Source organism: Globicephala melas, chromosome 16 (genome assembly GCF_963455315.2).
Source record: "Globicephala melas chromosome 16, mGloMel1.2, whole genome shotgun sequence".
In the NCBI taxonomy this organism is placed as follows: Eukaryota; Metazoa; Chordata; class Mammalia; order Artiodactyla; family Delphinidae; genus Globicephala; species Globicephala melas.
In genome coordinates this window covers 73,925,351-73,949,516 of record NC_083329.1, presented here as the reverse complement: position 1 = coordinate 73,949,516, position 24,166 = coordinate 73,925,351, and the positions used below count along the sequence as shown (strand labels likewise).

General features: G+C 45.7%; 3 protein-coding genes across 7 annotated transcripts in view; all 3 read right to left on the bottom strand.

Annotated features, from left to right (window-relative positions):
• Positions 1-7,798: 7,798 nt before the first annotated feature.
• On the bottom strand, positions 7,799-14,023 carry LOC132593623 (ral guanine nucleotide dissociation stimulator-like). 4 transcript variants are annotated; one of them, XR_009559325.1, is made up of 6 exons: positions 13,960-14,023; positions 13,010-13,119; positions 11,897-12,090; positions 11,205-11,264; positions 9,868-10,060; positions 7,799-9,655 (listed from the first exon to the last, which is right to left on the bottom strand). XR_009559325.1 is itself a non-coding variant. In XM_060286343.1 (5 exons), exons 1-5 carry the CDS (start codon positions 14,009-14,011, stop codon positions 9,952-9,954), a joined length of 525 nt encoding a protein of 174 aa, XP_060142326.1. In that variant the 5' UTR covers positions 14,012-14,023; the 3' UTR covers positions 7,799-9,951. The 4 variants fall into 4 exon arrangements, 3 of the variants coding, with proteins under 3 accessions (XP_060142326.1, XP_060142327.1, XP_060142328.1); XM_060286343.1 differs by having other exon boundaries at positions 7,799-10,060; XM_060286344.1 differs by having other exon boundaries at positions 7,799-10,060; positions 13,010-13,107; positions 13,960-14,014.
• Positions 14,024-16,077: 2,054 nt separating this feature from the next.
• The window catches only part of LOC115845721 (zinc finger protein 33B-like), a 77,563-nt gene continuing 69,474 nt past the window's right edge, over positions 16,078-24,166 (bottom strand). For both annotated transcript variants that reach the window (XR_009559326.2, XR_009559329.2), the window contains one exon: positions 16,078-16,709. The gene's annotated coding sequence lies outside the window, so the exon portion shown is untranslated. The remainder of the gene's footprint in view (positions 16,710-24,166) is intronic.
• On the bottom strand, positions 16,716-22,682 carry LOC138842367 (zinc finger protein 33B-like). Its single transcript, XM_070043862.1, has one exon. The coding sequence runs from the start codon at positions 19,951-19,953 to the stop codon at positions 19,024-19,026; it is 930 nt and encodes a 309-aa protein (XP_069899963.1). The 5' UTR covers positions 19,954-22,682; the 3' UTR covers positions 16,716-19,023.

The following is a 24,166-nucleotide window of genomic DNA, read 5'->3' as shown; positions in this document are numbered from 1 at the left end:
TTTTTGGCTGCGTTGGGTCTGCGTTGCTGTGCACAGGCTTTCTCTAGTTGCAGCGAGCAGGGGCTACTCTTTGTGGCGGTGCACGGGCTTCTCACTGCGGTGGCTTCTCTTGTTGCAGAGCACGGGCTCTAGGCGTGCGGGCTCAGTAGCTGTGGCGTGTGGGCTCAGTAGTTGTGCCTTGCGGGCTCTAGAGTGCAGGTTCAGTGGCTCACGGGCTTAGTTGCTCCGCGGCATGTGGGATCTTCCCAGACCAGGGCTTGAACCCACGTCCCCTGCACTGGCAGGTGGATTCTTAACCACTGTGCCACCAGGGAAGTCCCTCTCTCCCATAATTATTATAACCATTATAATAATGACCTTGATGCTCCTTTAGGATAGACAGGATTTTAGCAAAGTTCCCCAGGGGGAAAGCAGACAGTGCTTTGGGGATAGGAGACATGTGGACCCGATCTTGGCTGTGCTGAGTAGGAGATCTCCACTTTTGACCGACTCCACTGAGACCTACTGCCCACCTTCAATTGTCTCCTAGGGCGTCAGGGACATTCTCACTGTCTTACAAGCAGACAACGTGCCACCCAAAGATTCACAGCACAAAGAAGGGGCAATGTGATTGAAAAATATCTCTAATATGTTACATAGATGATGTTTTACATAAACAGATGTTTATAGATGGTTGGAGAGAGAGAGGAAGGTCCAGAGGTGGGCAGACATGGGGAGGAGTTGGACACATACTTTTTTTTTTTTTTACACTAGGCCACCAGGGAACTCCCTTTGGCATTATTTTTTTTAACATCTTTATTGTAGTATAATTGCTTTACAATGGTGTGTTAGTTTCTGCTTTATAACAAAGTGAATCAGCTATATGTATACATATATCCCCATATCTCCTCCCTCTTGCATCTCCCTCCCACCCTCCCTATCCCACCCCTCTAGGTGATCACAAAGCACAGAGCTGATCTCCTTATGCTATGCAGCTGCTTCCCACTAGCTATCTATTTTACATTTGGTAGTATATATAAGTCCATGCCACTCTCTCACTTCGTCCCAGCTTACCCTTCTCCCTCCCAGTGTCCTCAAGTCCATTCTCTACATCTGCATCTTTATTCCTGTCCTGCCCCTAGGCCCTCCAGAACCTTTTTTTTTTTTTAGATTCCATATATATGGACACATACTTTTAAATGCCTGTTAAGATCACAAGGGACAACATCCAGTCAGTGGCTCACCTTATATTTGTTACTTTTAGTGGATTTTCACTAGTTTCCAAATGAGATTGGAGAAGAAAAGCAAGCAAATATACCTTAAAGAATTCCTCTAAGTTTATAAAACACATTCTGATGAAGGCTAACTTGGAAATGACTGCTTTTGAAGGGGGCAGTGTGTTTGTCAGAAGCACTACACACCGCCCGCTGGTGGCCTTGTGAGAAATGGGAAGAGTGCTGCAGGGCTCTATAGTTCTGTCAGCAGGAGTCAATCACACTTACCCACCTTCACAGTCCTGCTGTTAGAGCAAACCAAATTCTGTAGATTCAGTGTTTCTGAGGGGTGCCTTCTAGTGGAAGTCCTTGTCTGGACTATGACACAATAGGCCAATGAGCCCCTGAGTCAGGCGGCCCTGGGTCCACAGCAGAGAATAGAGATGAGGTCGATGCCTCACAGGGAGAGGACCTGCAGGGAAAGGGTGAGAAAGTGCTGGCGTTCACTTGTCTACATCCCAGCTGTGTGTGTCTGGTTTGGAGGAATTAGTCTATCCAACCAATGTAATTTATGGCATTTTTCTGTTTAAATTAACCATAAAAAATTTTAGAAGACTGTCACTCAACATATCTATATAATTCCATCCAAATTTATATAGAGTTAAAAAATGAGATTAGCTTATTTACTGGTCACTTTTTCATTTAACATTAGTAATTATTCCATCCATTTAAAATTTTAGAAAATATGAATTTAATGGCTGCATTATATTCCTTATGACACCTTGTACTTAAAGGACCTGCTTCTACAGCTCCTGCTGCATCTTCCTCCACACCCGTATCTTGCTCATCTCTGAAAGTGGAGTCCAAATCCTATCATCTCCAGGCAGCTTCCAAATCTAAAATCATCCCCCGAACTTCCAGATCAGGTTGTCTTTATCCTTTTCTCCCAGGATGGCAGGCACTTTATACCATGTCCTCTCTGCCTCTATGGATTCAGAGCTTCTCCCCGACCAAGATGCTGCTCAATCAATTCTCAGTTTAAACCCACAGAATGGGAGAAAATATTTGCAAATGATGCAACTGACAAAGAATTAGTCTCCAAAATTTACAAACAGCTCATGCAACTCAATACCATAAAAACAAATAACCCAATCAAAAAATGGGTAGAAGACCTAAATAGACATTTCTCCAAAGAAGACACAGATGGCCAAGAGGCACATGAAAAGCTGTTCAACGTCGCTAATTATTAGAGACACTCAAATCAAGACTACAATGAGATATCACCTCACACCAGTCAAAATGGCCATCATCAAAAAATCTACAAACATGGGGACTTCCCTGGCGGTCCAGTGGTTAAGACTCCACGCTTTCGTTGCAGGGGGCACGGGTTCCATCCCTGGTTGGAAAACTAAGATCCTACATGGCACAGCTAAAAAATAAATTTTAAAAAATTTACAAATAACAAATGTTGGTGAGGATGTGGAGAAAAGGGGACTCTCCTACACTGTTGGTGGGAATGTGAATTGGTACAGCCACTATGGAGAACAGTACGGAGGTTCCTTAAAAAACTAAAAATAGAGCTACCATATGATCCAGCAATCCCACTCTTGAGCACATATCCAGAGAAAAACTTGGTTCAAAAGTATACATGCACCCCAATGCCCACTGCAGCCCTCTTTACAATAGCCAAGACATGGAAGCAACCTAAATGTCCATCGACAAATGAATGGATAAAGAATATGTGGTACATGTATACAATGGAATATTACTCGGCCATAAAAAGAGAATGAAATAATGCCATTTTTCTAAAAATTTATTAAATTTATTTATTTTTGTATGCGTTGGGTCTTCGTTGCTGCGCGCAGGCTTTCTCTAGTTGCGGTGAGCAAGGACTCCTCATCGTGGTGGCTTCTCTTGTTGCGGAGCACAGGCTCTAAGTGGATGGGCTTCAGTAGCTGTGACTCGTGGGCTCTAGAGTGTAGGCTCAGTAGTTGTGGCACACGGCACATGCTCCGCGGCATGTGGGATCTTCCCAGACCAGGGCTGGAACCCGTGTCCCGTGCATTGGCAGGCGGATTCTTAACCACTGTGCCACCAGGGAAGCCCCTGAAATAATGCCATTTGCAGCAACATAGATGGACCTGGAGATTATCATACTGAGGGAAGTCAGACAAAGACAAATATATCATATGATATCACTTACATCGGGAATCTAAAAAAAGAAAAAAATGATACAAATGAACTTATCTACGAAACAGAAACAGACTCATAGACTTAGAGAATGAACTTATGGTTACCAGAGGGGAAGGGTGCTGGGGCGGAGGGACAGACTGGGAGTTTGGGATTGACATGTACATCTGCAATATTTAAAAAAGATAACCAACAAGGACCTACTGTATAGAACAGGGAACTCTGCTCAATATTCTGTAATAACCTAAATGGGAAACGAATTCGAAAAAGGAATAATTTTTTTTTTTTTTTTTTTTGTGGTATGCGGGCCTCTCACTGTTGTGGCCTCTCCTGTTGCGGAGCACAGGCTCCGGACGCGCAGGCTCAGCGGCCATGGCTCACGGGCCCAGCCGCTCCGCGGCATGTGGGATCTTCCCGGACCGGGGCACGAACCCGCGTCCCCTGCATCGGCAGGCGGACTCTCAACCACTGTGCCACCAGGGAGGCCCTAAAAAAAAATTTTAATGAAATTAAATTAAAAAAAATAAACCTAGGTGCAATAAAAGTATTATACTTAAAGAAAAATCAAATCTCATTCTACTCTCCACACAGTGCTTGGTGTATGATAAATACTCAATATAGATTTGAAAACACAGTAAATCTAATGAATTCCCCCTGTTGCTGACAACTTTGTCTATGGAAATCCATACTCCCCTTCTTGGGGCACACAGCTGGAAGATTTCCCAGCCTCCTTTGTGGCCACAGGACCACTTTGTTGTCAATGGAGCAGGAGAGGAACTGATGTGTGTCCCTCCAGACCTGGTCCTTTTAACCTCCCACATGCATTTCTCCTGGTTCTTGGCCCTTCTGCTCATGGAGGTCCTAGGGATGGTAGAGGCACAAGATGGGAGACTCTGGGATCCTGAACGACCACGTGAAGGAGTGCAGCCTCCTCAAAGTGAACACCCACCCAGCGCTGAGATGTGGGAAATAGAGAGTGATATGCTGCTGAAATTTTGAGTTATTTGGTAATTCAGCATAAACTACTATACCCACAAAAATTTTAATCATAGAATCAACTTAAATAGCCATCGATCTAATACATTTAAAATGACAAAAGTCAATTTTGTATTTTTAATAGTTTTGCCCTCCAATTTAACCCTGCTCTTCTGACCCAGTGATCTGACCTCAGAGAACTTAAATTCCTCAACAATTTTTACTGAGTTTAATAAACACTGCAATCAGCATTATAATAATATTTGAAAAATAGTGTTGAGAAAGACATTTTAATTCCTTGATCCTGCTTTGAAAACACAGCACAGTAAATTATTTATAGTTTATCCATGTTTATTTTTAATAAACTGAAAATATTTTGGTTGGGATCTATTTTTAACAAATAAACGACAGGATTCTTGTCCACATCACAGCTGAATGACTATAAATTCTCTCTTTGGAAGTTCTGTCTACTAATCATTATTTGTACTCAGTCGATTGGCCTAGGTCAAATATCAGACATCAAAATTCTTCAAAATGTTATTTTTCTTTCATCAATATTCAGTCAATAATTCATTTGATGAGGTGGATTTTTATATGGTGTGGATTATTTCTCCATGACGTTGCAAGTGACCTTAAGTTCGAAATGCTGGGGTCTAGTCAGTCCATTTCTTTGAAGACAGCAATTTCACTTTTTAAAACACTTGCCCCAAAAGGGTCCACCACCCTCCCATTCTGCCCACCTCATTAGAGAAGAGCATTTTCTCAGAGCTACTTAGAAGGACAGGCAGATGAAAGCTACACAACAGATTCTGTCACCTGTCTAGGAACTGAAAGAATCTTCCCACTCAAATATCCTGGTGAGGAAACCACGTTTCTAATTTCCCTGGGAATCAAGAAACACCAAAAAGAAAGTATGTGGTTGGTAAATGAATGTCCATTTCATCTGAAAATCACTCCAGCTCCTCCCCTTCTTCTTGTTGTTTAGTGTAGGGAAAGAACCCTGGTCATCACCAGGTGGTTCTCGTTCTTTTTCCCTTAGAAGAGAAACTCAGTTTTACTGAGGCCGCCAATTCACCAAGCTCAATGCTCCAATTCCTCTTGTTACCAGATCCCCATCTTTGAAATGTGTGTCATTATTTTCAACAGTGAAAACATGTGCTTGCTTCCTCATTACCAGAGACGGAACTGAAGTGTTTTTAAAAGTCATTCCTGAGTATTTTGTGTGGAAAATGTGCTAAGTCAAGAAAAAATTTCAATAGAGAAAGGCAACCTATCTCTCTTAACAAAGCACTGTACCTTACATCAACCACTACTTCTGACTACATTCTATTATGATTTGAAGCTAGCTAATTAGGTAGATTGGTACCAACAAAATACTACAAAAAAACCCCCACAGAACAAAAAACAAACTGTTCTCAAACAAATTATGCATTTGCTGGGGACAATCGAGATTCACCCACTGTTAGATACTCAAAATTGCAATAGTGCTGCATGGCAGAATATCATGAAATAAACATTTCTCATGATTCAGAAATCTTCCCTTCCTCATGCAACATTTACCAAAAAGCCCCCCAAAACAACCAAGCCCTTTTTAGTAGCTAGAATTTTCAAATATTTGAGCATCTATGATAACTACTCAAAAATGAAATTTTAAATGCTCATTTAACTTAGAGTAACGCTGCTTCGCAAGGGCTTGTTGCTGGAAAAGAGTAACACAAACCAGAGAAACATACTGGTCAAAAAGCCCTCCATACGCAAAAAGCCCAGAATTTCCTTATTTCAAACTTCGGTTAGATGTTATTATGTCCCACGTCACCCTCCACAGAGCGCTCTGCGAGTCAGTTACGAGTCATTTCAGTTAATCAAGGGTGAAAACGCTGAAAGCGAACCTTCAGCCTTTGGAGCTGACCCTCCTGAGGGCTTCAGGAAAGGGCACAGAGGCCCCCGTCTGAACACCAATCCTGGCGGCCGGGGGTCCAGGATCCCCGAGCTGTGCGTGCGCCCATCACCCGCGCGCGTCCCGAGAGCAGAGGCCCCTGCACCGCTCCGGACACACCGCGCCCGACACGCCCGCCCCGCGGCCCCGTCTTCGGGCTCCTCTGCGCCGCCTCCCCGTCCAGGCCCCGCGAGCCCACGGCAACAGGGCCGAGTCCGGCGTCCGCAGAACCAGAGGCCAGACCCCCCGGGCGCGTGGGGACAGCCCCGCCGCGAGGAGGCCCGAGGGGCGCCGAGGAGGGAGGGCTGCGAGCGCGCGGGGCGCCCACCGCTGAACGGCCGCCTTCGTGGCCCCGGCCCGGCGTCCTCACCCTGCGGCCGGTGGCGGCGGTCCCGGAGCCGAGGAGCGAGGGAGGCTCGCGCTCCTCGGGGCTGGAGGGGTTAGGCGGGGGGCGGCGGCCGCGGGGCGCGCGGTGAGGGGCTGCGGGTAGAGCTGTACTTACTCGTCTCTGCACTGCTACCTCGCCGGGAGCGTCACAGTGCGGGGACCGACTTGGTCTCCAACTTCCCTTTCCTCGGGACGCGGTCCTTCAGGAGCCCCAGCTTCCCAGCGGCGTAGCCCTCTCACCTGCCTCCGCTCACGCCTGCGCACTCTCCTCGGGAGGAAGGGGGTGGGGCGGGGCGGGGCGGGGCGGGGCGCCTCCCGGCCTCAGGACCCCCGGTCTGCATACCCGTGTTTATTTTTAATTTCCTGAAAGTGTTTTACTTGAAATTAATTTAAAAAAAATAAATGACACGTTTTCTTGTCCAAATCATAATTTACTGACTACAGAGTCTGCCTTTGTAAGATTTCTTTAGGGGATCTTAACTGGTTCTCGGTCAAATAACCTGAGTCAAATAACGGGTATCAAAAAAATTTTAAATCATATTCTCCTTCCATCAGTTTTCAGTCACTAATAAGTTTTACCATGTGGGGTTTTATTGGGTGGGGGATTATTTTTACTAATAATCAAAACGATGGTCCATCAGTTCCTAGTATCAAAATGGCGATGTCTGATAGTTCTACTTCCTTGATCAAAGAGATCTTTTTTTTGACAGATACTGAATTTTGATCCAGCTTTTTGAACATGCTGCTTCCCCCAAAGACACCACCCTCCATGTCTCTCCACCTCATTAGAGAACAGAAGAGGAATTTCTCTGAGCTGCTTTCAAGGTACAGGCAAACGAAAGCTACCAAAAGTTTCCAGTCACCAGCAGGAATTGAAAGAATCTTTAATACTCGAATATCCTGGTTAGAAACCACATCTCTAATTTCTCTGGGAATGAAGAAACAACAAGGAGAGACTGTTGTGAGGAAATGAATGAACAACTCATCTGAAGAGTATTCCACCTTTAACTCTTCATCCTGCTGTTTACTGTAGGAAAAAAGTACTAGTCATCAACACTTGGTTTTCATTCTTTTATTGAGGACAGCAGTTCACCAAATTCAAGGCTCTAATTTCTAACCTCTCTAGCAGCTCAGAGTGGCCAAACTTCAGGCAAACCAGTTGTGAATAGAAAGATTACCTGGAGCTTTGGGGACTGCTTAGACAGTGCAGACACAGCTGTGTGGGCGCTATGGCCCTTCATCTTTGCTCCGTCCTGCCTCAGAAATGAAGACATGGTGGCTGGTCTAGGCTGGTGCTCCAGCAGCCATTTTGGGGTAGGAGACTGACTTAAGGATTGACACTACCTAAAAGCTGCTGGAACAGAAAGACAGATGATGGCTGACTATAATCATGTGCATTTCAGGGTCAGCAAGGACTGTCCAAGTTCATAGATCTTTTTACATGAGAAAGGAAAAACTCTGCCTCTTGTCTGAGCCTGTATTGTTCTGGGTTTTCTGTTATATTACGGAAATCTAATATTAAGGAAACTATTGGTTTTGCACTGAAATACGGTGTGAACTTTGACGTGACAATCCCCATCTCAGAAACGTCCTCGTAGGTACCATGGCAGTCGCAAGGTTGAAGGTGGCTCATCTATTCTGAAGATCCCATTCCTTGGCCTGGTCCGCATCCATGTCATCTTCTATTACTTACAGTGCCTCAGCACATCTTGGGGAACTGTCCCTTGTCCCTCAGTGCACAAGGTTAATTGAGGCTGAAACCCCTTCCTGGCTGCAGGTCAGAGGGACCCAAGAACCACTGGGGTGACTCCAACCTGTAAGGAATGCCTGAGGGTGCTTGTATCACCAAGACATACCCAGCCCAGGGATGTGGAAGGCTAGTCAGACTGTGTGCAGGCTTTAGAACGTCTTTTTTTTTAACCCATCATTGTACAATTGGAAAACTGAGGGCCAGAAAGGGGCAGGGAAAACCCAGGGCACTGGGCAGGGGCAGAGTCTTGAGATGAAGTGAGAGTTTGGACCTCCTAGGCTAGGGCTGCCTCCTCCCACAGGGCTTGCTTTGGAATTAGAACTCCTAGGACCCCAGAACATGTGGAGTAGATTCCTCTGCATGTCCACACAAGTGTACACCGACACTCACACATTATAGGAAGGGACCATGGGGCATGGGGTCAGGGAAGGAGTGGACCTTTGGATGGTGAAAAATGGAAAAGAAGAAGGACAATAACTGAAACCTGGATCACTCTTCCTTGGACTAAAAGAAATTCCCCCTTGTTAGACCATCAGGGTCCTCATTTGAAATTGAGGCGAGAACCACTGCACTGGCTGTGCTGAGGAGTCCTTGTAAGGGAACTGGACACCACAGGGCCAATGTGGACAAGAGGGCCCCTTTCCGGGGGGGGGCCCCAACATGCCGGGGCCCAAGGAATGTTGATGCCCTGAAGTCTCTGAAACAAAGGTATGTTTTGTGCTGTGGCTTCCCTGCTTGGTGTGTAGTATGAGTGGTTCCCATCAGGGGGAATGATGTGTCCAGTGTGCTCTACTGGAGCAACTGGGGCCAGGAGAGTGTCCCCTGGACTCCTGAACATTCCCCTGCCCCTGACCTGGCCTGTACCTCCTCTTATTAGCATCCATCTCTAACATCTGAGCTTGTCAGTGGCAGGATGGAGCCTCTTATCTACTCATTCACCAGCTGTGCCCTGAGCCCTCAAATGGGGGCCATGATGAAAAGAACCACCAGGGTCCCTGCCCTCTAGCAGCTCACAGTCTGGAAGGGAAAATAGACAAAACCAAGAATACAGAAACAAAAGAAAGAAAACAGCAAGTTCTATATCGAAAAACAGCAGGGTGCCACAACGGGGTCCTGGGGTCCACTAGGTGAGGGGATCTGGAAAGGCTGCATTGAGGTGACATGTCTGTTCCCAGCAGTGAGACGAGAAGGAGCCAGCCCTGCACACATCTGGGGAGAATTAGCCTAGAAGAAGGCACGAAACATAGAAGCTGAATGTGTTTGGCCAGAGAGGGAGTCAGAAGGGGGCCAGTGTGGCTGGTGGGAGCTTGGGAGGACAGTAGGGGACAGTAGGGAGGCCAGGGCCAGGGCCTGGTGCTTGATGGCCGTGGGAGTGATCCACTGTGTGCGACAGCATTAGCCACTCTTAGTGGCTTAAGCAACAAACATTATCTCACACTATCTGTAGGCCAGGAATTGAACAGGACTCAGCTGGAGGCCTCTGCCAGTGTCTCCCAGGGGTTTGGGGCTGTGGACTCGAGTCAGGACCCAGGTGCTCCTCTGTCTGCTGGTCTCCCTCGGTGCCAGGCCAGGGGGACCTCTTCAGTCAGCAACTCATAATGTACAGGCTTCTTCCCCAGAGTGAGGGACCTGGGAGAGAGAGAAAGATAGAGAGAGAGAGAGAGAGAGAGAGAGAGGAAATTGCAACATAGATGAAGAAGTGAATAGTACACCTAAATTCTGGGGGATTGTAAAAACCACTGTATACAAGACTTGAGCAGATCCTCAAAAGGACAGGCATCCAGTTTTCAGTCAACCCCAAAATTCCACTCCTAGATCAATCAATACCCAAAAGAAGTGAATACAGACACTCAAATGCTGGTACACAAGTATTCAGAGCACCACTATTCACAAGAGCCCAAAGGTAAAACAGTCCTAATGTCCATCAACAGATGTAAGGAAAACCAACTGTGGTGTGTTCCTGGAATGAAAATTATTCAGCGACCAAAAGGGTACAAGTGTTCTCGAATAGATGTTAGAGGGGGTTATGTAACACTGTGAATGTACTTACTGCCATTTACATGTACAATTTAAAATAATCAAACTATTAAATTTTATTTTAAGTGAACTTCATATCATAGAATAAACAATTTAGTATATGTAATAAAAAATATTAAAAATGGACTTGCACCACTGCTGAGCACCACTGCTAACCAGATCCACCAGACAGTGAGTCGGATGCTCTCCACACCTTGTGTTCTGGGTCCCAGAATGGGGGGTGGAGGCAGGGTTGGGATGGAGAGGGGACGGGTGTGGACTCCCTTAGGGGCTGACTCTGGCCTCTGACCTCCCGGATGCTCCTCACGGCACCCCAGCCCCGTCCGCAGCGCTCTTGGACTCCTTTCCTCTTTTCCAGGAGAAGCCCTCGGACCTCTGCCCTCAGCACGAACCATCAGATGAGTGGGATCCAGGGTTCTGCCAGCCCTGCCCATCTACAGACCCCACATCTCCATGCAGTTCTTTGGAGAAGGGAGTCCTTCCCTCTTGAACCGAAGCCCACTCACAGGGCTTTCCTGGTGGCGCAGTGGTTGAGAGTCCGCCTGCCGATGCAGGGGACGCGGGTTCATGCCCCGGTCCGGGAAGCTCCCACATGCCGTGGAGCGGCTGGGCCCGTGAGCCATGGCCGCTGAGCCTGCGCGTCCGGAGCCTGTGCTCCGCAACGGGAGAGGCCACAGCTGTGAGAGGCCCGTGTACCGCAAAAAAAAAAAAAAGGATACATACAAAGCCCACTCACATTTTCAGCTGGTGCAGGGGTCCACCGTCCTCATCAGAGTAAGGGAGGATGCATCCATAACTAGAGGAGGCCAGGAAGGCGTCACATGGACTGTCCTGAGGACACACCTGGATGTGATGCCTAGTGTGACAGTGTGACCCCCGGTAGAACGGAAGCCCTGAGGGGCAGGACTGCTGTCTGCTCGATGCGTTAAATGAAGGGTGTTCCTAGAAAAGCGCCTGAACCTAGTGGCCTTCCTCAATATGTGAAGAATGAATGAGCCCCTCCAGCCCCATCGCACACATCTGAGTGGCCTGGGGCCCCACTGCCCACTCCCAGGAACCCTTGCTCTCACCCACCCAGGACAGGGCACCCCTAATGGAATCACCCATCACCATTCAACTGGGAAGAGTTCATCTCAAGGTGAGAGGCACAGTGACAACTGAGGCAGAGGCTTCCTCATGGGGAGGAGGGACATGATGAATTAGCACAACCACGGCCCCTCCAGCAGACCTTTCCACAGGCCAGGTCCCCAGAAAGCACTTTCCGTGAAGGACCCGCTGGTCTCTACAGTCACCGTAGGGGGCTGGTCCTCTCTTTACCCTAGTGTGCAGAGGGGCCAGCTGAGGCTCAGAGAGGTGGAGTGACATTCCCACATGTCACAGCTAGAAGGTGGCCGAGTCACCAATGTCCCATCGGGAAAAAGTGCTCACCTTGTGGAGAGAAGGTCCAGCATCTGCTGGGTGGTAGGGAAAGCCCTGTAGGTGCCCAGGAATGTGGGGAGGTTGGAGGGGGCGCCGCCCAGGAAGGCAGGCACCAGGTTTCCCACCAGCTTCTCCAGCCTGCCTGCCTGGACGCTCCACACCATGCAGGTCTCATTCCTGTCCCCTGTGGACACGTTTTCCCCCTGGGGTGGAACAGAGCAGGGACATGAGTCAGAGGCAGCGTCAAGGACACCAGGAGGGCTGGGGCTGGAGCTGAGACCGAATCCCCAAGCCTCAGGGACTCGAGGCAAGAGGTGGGACAGGAGTGCCCTCAGCAGAATAAAGGTTCTGGCTTCACAAGTGAATTGGCGGTGGGCGATGGTTACATGTGTTACTATCTCAGGGCAGTTTGTAGCACAGTATTGACAGCTCCCCCTGTATTAACTGCATCATCCCTGTGATTGTCATCAAAACATCCCATTCTGGGGATGAGAACACAGAGTTTCCCTGGGGCAGGAGGGATCAGGTTAGTCAGGCCAACATGGACACCTGAGGATGGAGTTAAAAGAGGGAAATCTGTAGAAAAATGCAGAAACAAAGTTGACTTAACATTAAGTGGGGGCTTCCCTGGTGGCGCAGTGGTTAAGAATCTGCCTGCCAATGCAGGGGACACGGGTTCGAGCCCTGGTCCGGGAAGATCCCACATGCCGCGGAGCAACTAAGCCCGTGCACCACAGCTACTGAGCCTGTGCCCTAGAGCCCGTGAGCCACAACTACTGAGCCTGTGCTCGAGAGCCCGCGAGCACTGCAACGAAGAGTAGCCCCTGCTCTCTGCAACTAGAGAAAGCCCACGTGCAGCAACGAAGACCCACCGCAGCCAAAAAAAAAAAAAAAAAAAAAAATGAAGTGGAATCCTATGAAAGTGTCTTTCTGAGATTCCCACGTATATGTGGATAGTGACTTTATAGCTGGACCGGGCAGGGCCTGGGCCGTGAGGGCGGGCGGGAGAGGAGATGGGGGCCCAGATTCCTTTGGGAGCAGGACGCCAGGAGGGACCCAGGGGAGGGGCAGGGCGGCTCTGGGGCTTCCTGGGTGTGCAGTCTCCTCCTCGCTGGCACTCACCCTGAGCCTGCCCTGGGCTCTGTTGCTGGTGTGGGGCTCCTGCCCCTCCTGCAGGGAGATGGAGCAGGGGCGCCATGGACCGGCTCCTGTGCGATCTCCTGTGTGGAGCCCTGTGAAGCCTCAGAGCCCTGCCTGCCGCCTGCGCTGCCCCTCAGACCCACCAGCCATCTCCACTGCAGACACACGCAACCACTCTCTGCACAGACCTCCTCCAAGGAGGGAAAAGTGATGACAACCTGAGGGCCTTGGATCCACGCTGGCACAGATAAGAGGCACCTCAGGAATCCTCTCTCACCCTTGTGCTTGAGTGTGATCATGACGGGACCACCAGCTGACCAAGTTCCCATCCACCCGTTCCTGCCCAGAGGGGAAACCTCCCCTCAAGTCCCCCTTCCCCCCACATGGAGATGCGAGGATGTGAGGCTGCCCGGGGAGGGCTCCCAGACGCGGCCGGACCACGACTGGCCTGCTCTCGGCCACCTCGTGTTCCCTTAGGGACCTCCTGGTAAAGGACCAGAGTCGTCCAGGTTAAGCATTGAACCGCCTAACGCACCTGAGAAACCTCCCACTCAGGGGTTTCCTGAAGCAGAAGCCCTGGGAAGTCAGGACACAACAGGAGAACATCCGTCTCTGTGAAGCGTCTCCAGCCAAGTGAGCCGGCTGTGGGGCTGTCGCTAGAACGTGTGTGCCTGGCTCCCGGGGCTCAGAGTTCTGTTGGGGTCTGTTGCCAAGGAGGTGACTTCACTTCCTGGGGGCCCCTTACTTGAATCCCCTCCTCAGACAACACCGCTACACACAGCCCTCTGGGCTGCCGACGGCTCACCCCTTCTCCACGCAACCCCATATCTCACACAGTCACACCTCACAGCCCTCTCCACCGCTCCCGGGGAGGGTCTGTGCGCAGCTCTGAGGAGGCAGACCTGGGTTCCAGACTCAATTCCCCATTTTACCTGTTCTCCACCCTGGATAATTCCTAGTGTAATAGCGTGCTGCAGTGTGCATGCCTAGGCCATTGCCGCGAGCTTTACCCACCTCCCCCACGCTGTTACCAGGCAACAGTTACCGGGAGACCATTAATGCGGGACGGTTAGAGCCGGGTTAGAGGTCCTGCTCAGCCATTGGTCCGCGCTACAGTGGGCCCCGCCCCCAAGTGAGCAACTGTCAATGAGCGACCCTTAGGGGGGGCATTGAGCCAGTGTTCGGGGGGAGTGGTGGTCGTAAGGTGGAGAGTGAGGTAAGAGGCAGATCCCGGCCTTCTTTCTCCCTGGGGCCCTCCAGCTCCCCGGCTTCGGGCTGGCGGGTGAGCTGGGGGCCCAGGGAACAGGCTGGGGGTGTGTCCTGCAGGGCTCCAGAGCCCTCGCCACGAGTCCACTGGTCGGGCCCAGGCCCTGAGGCGGCGGTGAACCAACCTCTCCCCCATCCCTGCCTCTGCGACCTAATGGGAGCGGCAGGCTGCATGGGACACAGTCTGTGCGACCGGGCCCCCACCGTTTGGACAGCCTGAGGAGCCTGAGGGCCAGCTGGGTGCTGGGTGCCCGGCTCCCTCAGCGATGACGGCTGGGCAGGGTCTGGGGACCCGGCCCTGAGGGAGCCACCATCTGAGATCTGCCTCTTCAGCCAGGCCTGGGCACTGGCGAGAGGACCCAGACTGGGTGCTGGACGAACGCTCTGGGGCAGGGTAACCCGCCCCCCGCCCCCGCGCAGGAACCCCCTTCTCTCAGCCAGGCCTGGACCTCGAAGGGTGAAAGCCGTGCCTTGGGACCTTCCCCTTTCTTGTAGAACAGAGTAACATTTGTTTTGGCGGAGGTTTAAAGGAACATCGTGACCTATGACCTGACTTCAGGAACAAAGGATCTGACACCAAGAAGTCTGCAACAACTAACCACGCCCCCTCCTCACCTTTCCTGTAAAAGGGCTTTGCTGAAACTTTCAGGGAGTTCGGCGTTTTTTTTTTAAGGCATGAGCCACCCGTCTCCTTGCATGGTCCTGCAATAAACCTTTCTCTGTTCCTAACTCCGGAGTTTTGGGATTGTTTGGCCTCACTGTGGGTTGGGCACATGGACTTGCGTTTCGGTAACACTTGGGTCTCTCAAGGCCTGTCTCTCTCCCCCCACCTGCCCAGTGGGGATGATTCTAGCATGTATTTCTAGGGATGTCCTCAGGCATGTCCTTTTCTGATCCCCCCCCATAGTTCCTTATTTAACGTCATTCTGCAGGTGTGCGTGTCTGTGCATACACAACAATAAGCACACAGCCCTCTGTACGCGTGCGCGTGCGTACACAACAATGAGCACTCTCTGGGAAGCCAGAAGAAAACTGCCCCCACATAGGGAGGGATGTGCAAAAACTTCCTAAGATCTTATGGTTTCTAATTTCCAAAGCAATCCCAATGAGAGGTGTCCAATCCTTGGCCTAGATCAGGACACAGTGACACAAGGCCATACAGGTAGCAGGAGCTGGAGTTGGGATAACAGACTCAGACACTGGCTCCACCGTCCACACCCGTAACCACAGTGTTGGGTGCAGCAAGACAGCCGCCTTCAGCAGGGACCCATCCTGGCAGGCTTGGCTACTCTGGCTGGACACATAGTGGCCCAGGGTCAGACTGGAAAATGATGGGCTGCTGTCACCAGACAGACTTGACAATCTTATTTGCTTCTGCCTTCATGTTCCTGTCCTTAAATACCTCTCCTCAGTACTGAGGGTGGCTGACACCTTTTACCCAGGCCCAACCTCAGTATAAACTGAGTCAACTTCACCAGGATCAAGAGGATTTTTTAGTCAGCTGGAGTAAAAAGATCCTCAGCCTCGCTGGAAATCCCCGGATAAGCAGTTTTCCCAGTGACTTCATTAGGAGTCAGGCACCAGAGGTAGTCACTAAGATGGGGGAAAATCACATGCTCAAATTTATAAATATTCTCTCATAAAATCACCTCATTATTAATAATGTCTTACCTGATTAAGGACTTCACGTGTCCTGTCAGATAATATATGCCTACATACTCACATAAAATGCTGCATTTCCACACTGCATGTTTTATTCAAATATGGCAGACATACACACACACACCAAATCCACTCAGAATATAGTTACAGTAGCTATTTGTACTACTCCCTTCCTTTAACTTCTATATATTTGAGGGGATAACAGACAATCCTAATACAGAGTTACAGTTTTCTAAGTTTATTTTCACCTTTACCAGTGTCCTGTGTATTTTCATATGTTTTCACGTTGCTGATTAGCATCTTTTCATTTCAGCTTGAAGGACTCCTTTCAAGGCAGGCAGTGTCCTATAATTGGCCCATCTGGGTTATGCACCAGCAGAATAATGTGGACAGGAATGCAGAGCCTAAAAATACAATAGCCACTTCAAAGGGTAATTCTGCATACATTTTTTTAAACATCTTTATTTATTTATTTATTTTTATATTTATTTTTGGCTGTGTTGGGTCTTCGTTTCTGTGCGAGGGCTTTCTCCAGTCGCGGCGAGCGGGGGCCACTCCTCATCGCGGTGCGCGGGCCTCTCACTATCACGGCCTCTCTTGTTGCGGAGCACAGGCTCCAGACGCGCAGGCTCAGTTGTTGTGCCACAGGGGCTTAGCTGCTTCGCGGCATGTGGGATCCTCCCAGACCAGGGCTCGAACCCATGTCCCCTGCATTGGCAGGCAGACTCTCAACCACTGCGCCACCAGGGAAGTCCTGCATACAATTTAAAAACGGGTTTCAAATCAGTAAAATAGGGTGAATAAATCAAACGGTGAGAGATCAACTGGCTATTCATCTGGAAAAAAACAAAGTTGGGTCTTTACTTTGCACCATATTTAATCAAGCAGTAAGAGAAGGGGGTCAGTTGATCATTCAACTTAACTTAAAACATATTTGTTTCATATGTTTTAAAGAGAAGACACCTGACAAAATGGAAAGTTCTAAAAAGAATCTTCTTGTATCAACAAATAGAAATTCCTTTCAAACAATGGAATGATAGACAATTTTATTTCTAAAGTTCAAGTTCTGAACATAAATGCCTTTGGCTATAACAGAACACTCCAAGTCAAACTATTCAGTATCTGTGAAGTAGGTAATAGTATCTCCATGTTTCAAATGAGGAAACTGAGGCACAGAGAGATTAAATCACTACATAGGTCACACAAATGATAAGTGGCAGAAATAGAACAGCTTGTCTGAGAAAACAATGCCATGTCACATAATTCAAGGAAGAAAACTGTGGCATTCTACCACACTAAATACAAACACAGATAGTTCTTAGCTCACATAAAATCTGAGCTTCACACCTAAATTTATATAAGCATATCACTTAGACATATAAAAAATATAAAATGGGGGTAACTTCTTCAACAAGTGCTGTTTTTAATCTGTAAAGTATAAGTACTAATGTTCAAGGCTACTTTTGAACATTGACTCAGATGTGTGTTATAAACAATTGTGTACTGGTTCGTTGCATACTTTAAGTAAACCTTGATTCTATTAAACATTGTTTGGGTCATTTACTGAAAGGACAGTTTGGTAACAATGTTTATACCCATTTATATATGTCACCAAAGAGTAAAGAACACAGGATATGTGGCATTTTATGCATTCAATGTGTCTTCTAAAGTATATGTTGTGTAAATATATGATGAAACAACAATAGTATTTAGTGTAAGAAACCCTGATATAAATAAAGTTATTTAGGTAAGCGTCATCATTCCACTACGATTATTTTGGGGTCTGAAACAAAAATCAAACATACATGAAGTAAGTGTTAAAGAGCATAATTATGCATATCAGCCTGACATAGCTCAGAGGCTATTTACATACACATTGAAAGCTGCTATTCTGATGCTTCAACTCATTTGTGCCTTTTTTAAAGCTACATATTCCATGGTGAGCATGACTAAGTAAACATACTGTGTTATATTTCTAATAAGATATTTGGTACTGCATCCAAAACCTTGCTTCTAGAATTAGATTATTTCCAGATGAAGATTCCCCCAACATTTTTTTAATGAACTTATTTATTTTTGGCTACGTTGGGTCTTCGTTGCCGTGCACGGGCTTTCTCTAGTTGCGGTGAGCGGGGGCTACTCTTCGTTGCGGTGCACAGGCTTCTCATTGTCGTGGCTTCTCTTGTTGCGGAGCATAGGCTCTAGGCGCACAGGCTTCAGTAGTTGTGGCACATGGGCTCGGTAGTTGTGGCTTGCGGGCTCTACAGCCCAGGCTCAGTAGTTGTGGCACACAGGCTTAGTTGCTCCCACGGCATGTGGGATCTTCCCAGACCAGGGCTCGAACCTGCATCCCCTGCATTGGCAGGCGGACTCTTAACCACTGCGCCACCAGGGAAGCCTCCCTGACATTTCTAAAGCTGACAATTTTCTTCTGTCACATATTCTCTGATATACAAATTTTGAAATGTGTTTTGATATTATAAGGTTTTATTCTACTCTCAATTATCTGATGTTCAGTAAAATCTGTGTCTTTGTGAAAATCTTCCTACAGCCATTTCATCTTGGGGTTTTTCATGGTAAATATCTGATTTACAAAATGTTTGACTTGCTGATGAAGGGTTATTAAAATGCAGGATATTGACAGGGGTTTCTCTATTACTGAATTCTCTGACATACACTGTTTCTCACTCCATCATTAGATTCACAGGCTATATGAAATACAGGATGGCTAAGATAAGCTATGACAACAAATAGACCTGAACATGTGATGGCTCAACACAATGCAAGTTTATTTCTTGTTCCTGAAAAGACTTAAGCGTCATGGTAGAGAAGGGAGGGCTCTGCTCAGGAAGTCATTCAGAGACCCTGGTTTCTTCCAACTTGTGAATCTGTAATCTCTAATGCCTCACTCCCAAGCTGTCCTGAGGATGATCTTTGACAGGGAAAGAATGGGAAGTAGGAAGGATTCCAAATGAGGTCTTTCATGGGCTTGGAAATAATGTACATCACTTACGCCCACATTCTGATACAGAGCTTGATCGCATAACCTCATGTGGATCAAGGGAAAGCTAGAAAATCTTAACTAGTTGTGTATCCACACAAAAAAGGAAATGAGTATTGGGAAAAACATAGCCAGTTTGTGCCACATGGGACTTCTGCCCTATGTGAATTCCCTGATGATTAGTAAGGGTTGATTTCTGGCAGAAAGTTTTCCCACATTCTCCACATTTATAAGGTTTCTCCCCCAAGTGAGTTCTCAAATGATTAGTGAGGGTAGATTTCTGACAGAAATTCTTCCCACATGCATTACTTTCATAGGGTTTTTCCCCTGTGTGAGTTCTCTGATGTTTAGTAAGAGTTGACTTCATACGAAAAGATTTTCCACATTCATTGCACTGGAAGGGTTTCTCTCCTGAGTGAGTTCTCTGATGTATAACAATGGCTGACTTCTGACAGAAAGTTTTACCACATTCATTACACTGAAAGTGTTTCTCTCCTGTGTGAGTTCTCTGATGTTGAATGAGAGCTGACTTCTGGCAGAAAGTTTTCCCACATTCATTACATTCATAGGGTTTTTCCCCTGTGTGAGTCCTCCCATGTTGAGTGAGGGATGACTTTCGGTAAAAGGACTTCCCACATTCATTGCATTTGTAGGGTTTCTCTCCTGTGTGTGTTCTCTGATGGTCTGTGAGGGCTGATTTGTGACTGAAGGTCTTCCCACATAAATTATGTTCATAGGGCTTCTTTCCTGTGTGAACTCTCTGATGGACCATGTGCATTGACTTCTGTTGGAAGGACTTCCCACATTTAGTACATTCATAGCGCTTCTCCCCTGTATGTGTTCTCTGATGCACTGTGAGGTTTGACTTGTGATTGAATGTTTTCCCACATTCATTACATTTGAATAGCCTCTCTCCTCTCTGATTTTTCTGAAGTTGAGTGAACTGTGACATTCTGCTGCAATTATTTTCAATTTGACTGCTTTCATGTTGCTTCATTTCCACGTAGATTCCATGACATTTCAAAAGAGAGGACTTCTCACAGAAACTTTCCTCATGTCCATTATATTCACAGAGTTTCTCTCCTGTATGAATTTGCCTATGTGGGATTATCACAGCCTTTTTCTCTAAGGCTTTCCCACCATTATTATATTTAAACGTCTTCTCTGAAGTTTGGATGTTTAGGTGTTGAATAATACCATGATTACAATCAAGGGTTTCTCATTTTGATTATTTTCATAAGAATCCTCTTGAGTATGAGACTTTTCCTCCTTAATAACAAATAATTTCTCATGTATATTTAACACATCAGGCTTCTTTCTTGAAAAGTTTCTATTACTACTAATTGATACTGAAGTATTTTTCAAACTTGTTCCATATAAGTCATATTTATAAGGCATTATGCTTGAAGAAACAAAGTTTGTGCTCATATTAGATGATTTTCCTAAAGCATTAACTTTCTCTGAAGTCAATGTTTTGTTGTTGAATGCAACTTGTGGCAAATATTTGTTTTGGTTTTCCTGGATTCTCTCTGTTAGGTCATGAGTTTTGCAGTCTTCTAGAAATGAAAATATTGAACATACCATAAGAATTTGAAAAGATTTCTAATAGAATTGGACTAAGATACAAATGTCATACTATATATTTGACTTTTGGTTTCAGGAGTCTCTCAAGATCAAAGTGACTCTTCCCCGTCTAGTTTGTTTGGGAAAACAAATGTGGAGAAAAGGGAGAAAAGCTAATAATAGGCAGACGTAATTATTCAGCATTTTACAAACAGAAATTTCAAAGTGGGTAGAAATGAAAATGTAAACTCAAGAAACAGCAATAGAGGATGGAAGATTTTACAGAAGTGGTAGCTTCGGGTAGGAGGAAAATCACAGAGACTGGGATGGGTACAACTGAGCTAATGAAGAGTAATTTCAGTGACAAGGAAAATAAGTAGATAAAGGTGTTAATGGGGAAAATAAAGAGATGGACTACAGAGTAGGTCTAATACCCTCAAATCTACATTGTTTTTAATAACATTGTGACAAGTTTTCATGCTCCAGTTGAACTCCCCTTATTTCCATTCTACACATAACAGCAAAGTAAATCTCTGAATGCACCAACTGCCTCATGTTTGAGGGAAGAGTTATTAGATTGCACTCTAATTTTCCTTCTAGCCATGATTCACAGGAATGTACAAAAGAAAGTACAAAACAATGGCAGACTAAGTCACCTGTGGCAATCTAGTTCTGACTATTTTGGCTGTGATACCTTAATATCAATCTATCATACTTGTTTGACAGATAAACTACCATGATAATCACATTCACTTTCACTTACTTTTCCTTAAAACCTTGCCTGTGCCACAATACTAACACTTAATTTTGCTTTATATCTCACATCTCACATTTCTACATTTCAGGCTTCTACATATTATTAGAATTTAAGGGACATATTTTTCAATCCAGTCTTAGAAAATGAGTAACAATCGTGTTTATTTACCATTTAGAAAGTCTTGTTCACATTTGTCATCCAGTGCAACGTAGTCTATCCCAAGCTGAAAAACCACTGACCAAGTACCACATAGAAAACTATTACAAGTCATCATTCTAGCAAACAAAATTTACACCAACTGAATGCCCATCAGATTTTCAAGCTACCAATCTACAGCTCCATAATCAATAACCCCTGCCCCAGTCTAGTCAGTTCTTTGTCTCATTGAACTGTCCACTCTTAACAAGCTGAAAATGTGTTCTCTCACTCAGCCTTGGCTCTATTTAGTATCTAGAAAAAAAAGTCATAATGATACTATTACTCCAAATCTCCACAAATGCCATCTCAAATCTTCCTACTTTCTAAACTTTCAAAAGTTACATTTACTCTAAATCTAAAAGTAGTTCCTGTCTAGACCACATGAATAGCATCATTCTACAAATTTATTCTACTGTCATTTCCTGGGACCAGTCAAATAGAAATCACTTGGATAAGTGGTATGAAGAAAATAAAATTGGGGAAAATTCTAGGTGGGGTTTTAGTTAAGGCAGTACATTTGAAAGGAAATGAAATTTGAAATACTGTAGACAAAATAGTGTCTCATGTTTGTTTTAATATTTCTTTGATTTCTAGTGATGTTACATATTTTTCATATACTTAGTGACTAGTTGTACTTTCTTTTTTAGTATTTACTTAAAAATTTTGGGGGGCTGCATTGGGTCTTAGTTGTGGTAGGTGGGATCTTTCATTGCGGTATGTGGACTTCTCTCTAGTTGTGGCACAGGGGTTCCAGAGTGCATGGGTTCTGTAGTTGCGGCACGTGGGCTCTCTAGTTGTGATGCACGGGCTCAGTAGTTATGGCACCTGGGCTTAGTTGCCCTGCGGCATGTGAGATCATAGTTCTCCGACCAGGGATTGAACCCGTGTCCACTGCACTGGAAGGCAGATTCATAACCACTGGACCCTCCAGGGAAGTCCCTGTACTTTCTCTTTTATAATTACATTTCAATATTTCTAAGACATGCATTTTTTCTCGTATTTTAACAGCTCTGAAATGGATCTTGTAATGCATCTTAAAGTAAATGGTATGTCATAGTTTAATTGTCCATATATTTTCTTTTGCAATAGTAAATAGAATATTGAGGCATCTGGCAGTCCACTGCATTGTAGATTGAATGAAAAGCTGCAGGAGGATATTCTTTTTCTATTTTTATTGCATGTTAGATGTTCATCTTTCAACTGATTTGTAAGAGCAGTTTATCAAGAGTGTGAAATCTGTGTCTCGTAATTATTAAATATATTTTCTCAGTTTGTGTTTTAACTTTCTGTTATATCCTTTCTGGTTTCTGCCTTTTGTTTCACGCTATATCAAATTATGTTCTTTAAAATCTTTTATTTATATTCTAGGTAATTGATGGTTTACTTTTTAAATTTACAGCTGAATTCATGTACCATTAACCTTATTTTCTCAAATCATTAACTGAACATTCCAAACTATCTCCATTGTTTGAAATAACAATTAAAAAATAAATTTATGTATTCATTTATTTTTGGGTGCGTTGGCTCTTCGTTACTGCACGCGGGCTTTTCTCTAGTTGCGGCCAGCGGGGGCTACTCTTCATTGTGGTGCACGGGCTTCTCATTGCGGTGACTTCTCTTGTTGCAGAGCACAGGCTCTAGGCACGCAGGCTTCAGTAGTTGTGGCTCGCAGGCTCTAGAGCGCAGGCTCAGTAGTTGTGGCGCACAGGCTTAGTTGCTCTGCGGCATGTGGGATCTTCCCGGACCAGGGCTCGAAACTGTGTCCCCTGCATTGGCAGGCGAATTCTCAACCACTGCTCCACCAAGGAAGCCCTGAAATAACTATTTTAACATATACTCAATTCTTATGTATTTGGATCTGTTTCCGTTCTTTTTTGAAGCCAGCACCAAACTTTTAAATTATGTTTATAATAATATGCATTTCCAATAAAATTTCCTCCCTATTCTCTGAGGTTATATATTTCCTGATGAAGTTTAAAATTATTTGTCAAGGAAAACAAAACCAAACTCTCAGAAAAAAATTGTCATTTTGATTTAAATTGTTAAGTTTTATAGTTTCCTGTAAGAGTAAATACAAATATTTAAAAATTGAATTTTCCCTGGTTCAAAAAGGGGAAAAGATTTTCCTCCCCTCTTTTCTTAGAGCATTTCCTTGAGAAAACTTGTAACTGAAATCCTTTTTTCTGTCCCTTTGAGATGCATGCAAATGTTTTTAAAAAGTAAATAAACCTCTTGTTAGTTTTACAACCCAGGATTATCTTTGTTAAAGGCCTTGGAGCTATGTCTTTGAAATGTAAATAAACATCAAGGAAGATAGCACCCCATCTCCCTGTGTCTGTGGTAAACTCCTAGGCTTTTGGCTACAAGTTGTAGCTACTTGCTTGTCATAGAGATGCAAGAAGCTTTACTTTTCATTTGGATAAAGGCAATTAACTAATAGAAATGGCCACCCCAATTACCGTGTGAATTTAGGATGAACAGTGTGTAGTAAATGGTGTTGTCAAGTTCTCTTAGTACATAGAAAGGGTTGTATCTGCCTGGCTACATAAAAGTGTGATATTTCTGTCTGCAAACTCATTAGCAGATTGCCTGGAATGCGCATTGCAGTCTAGCTTAATGCTTAGTTCATTAATAAAATAATTAATAATAAATAATTTTTTCTTTCTCCATTTCTGGAGAGGATTTTCTGGGT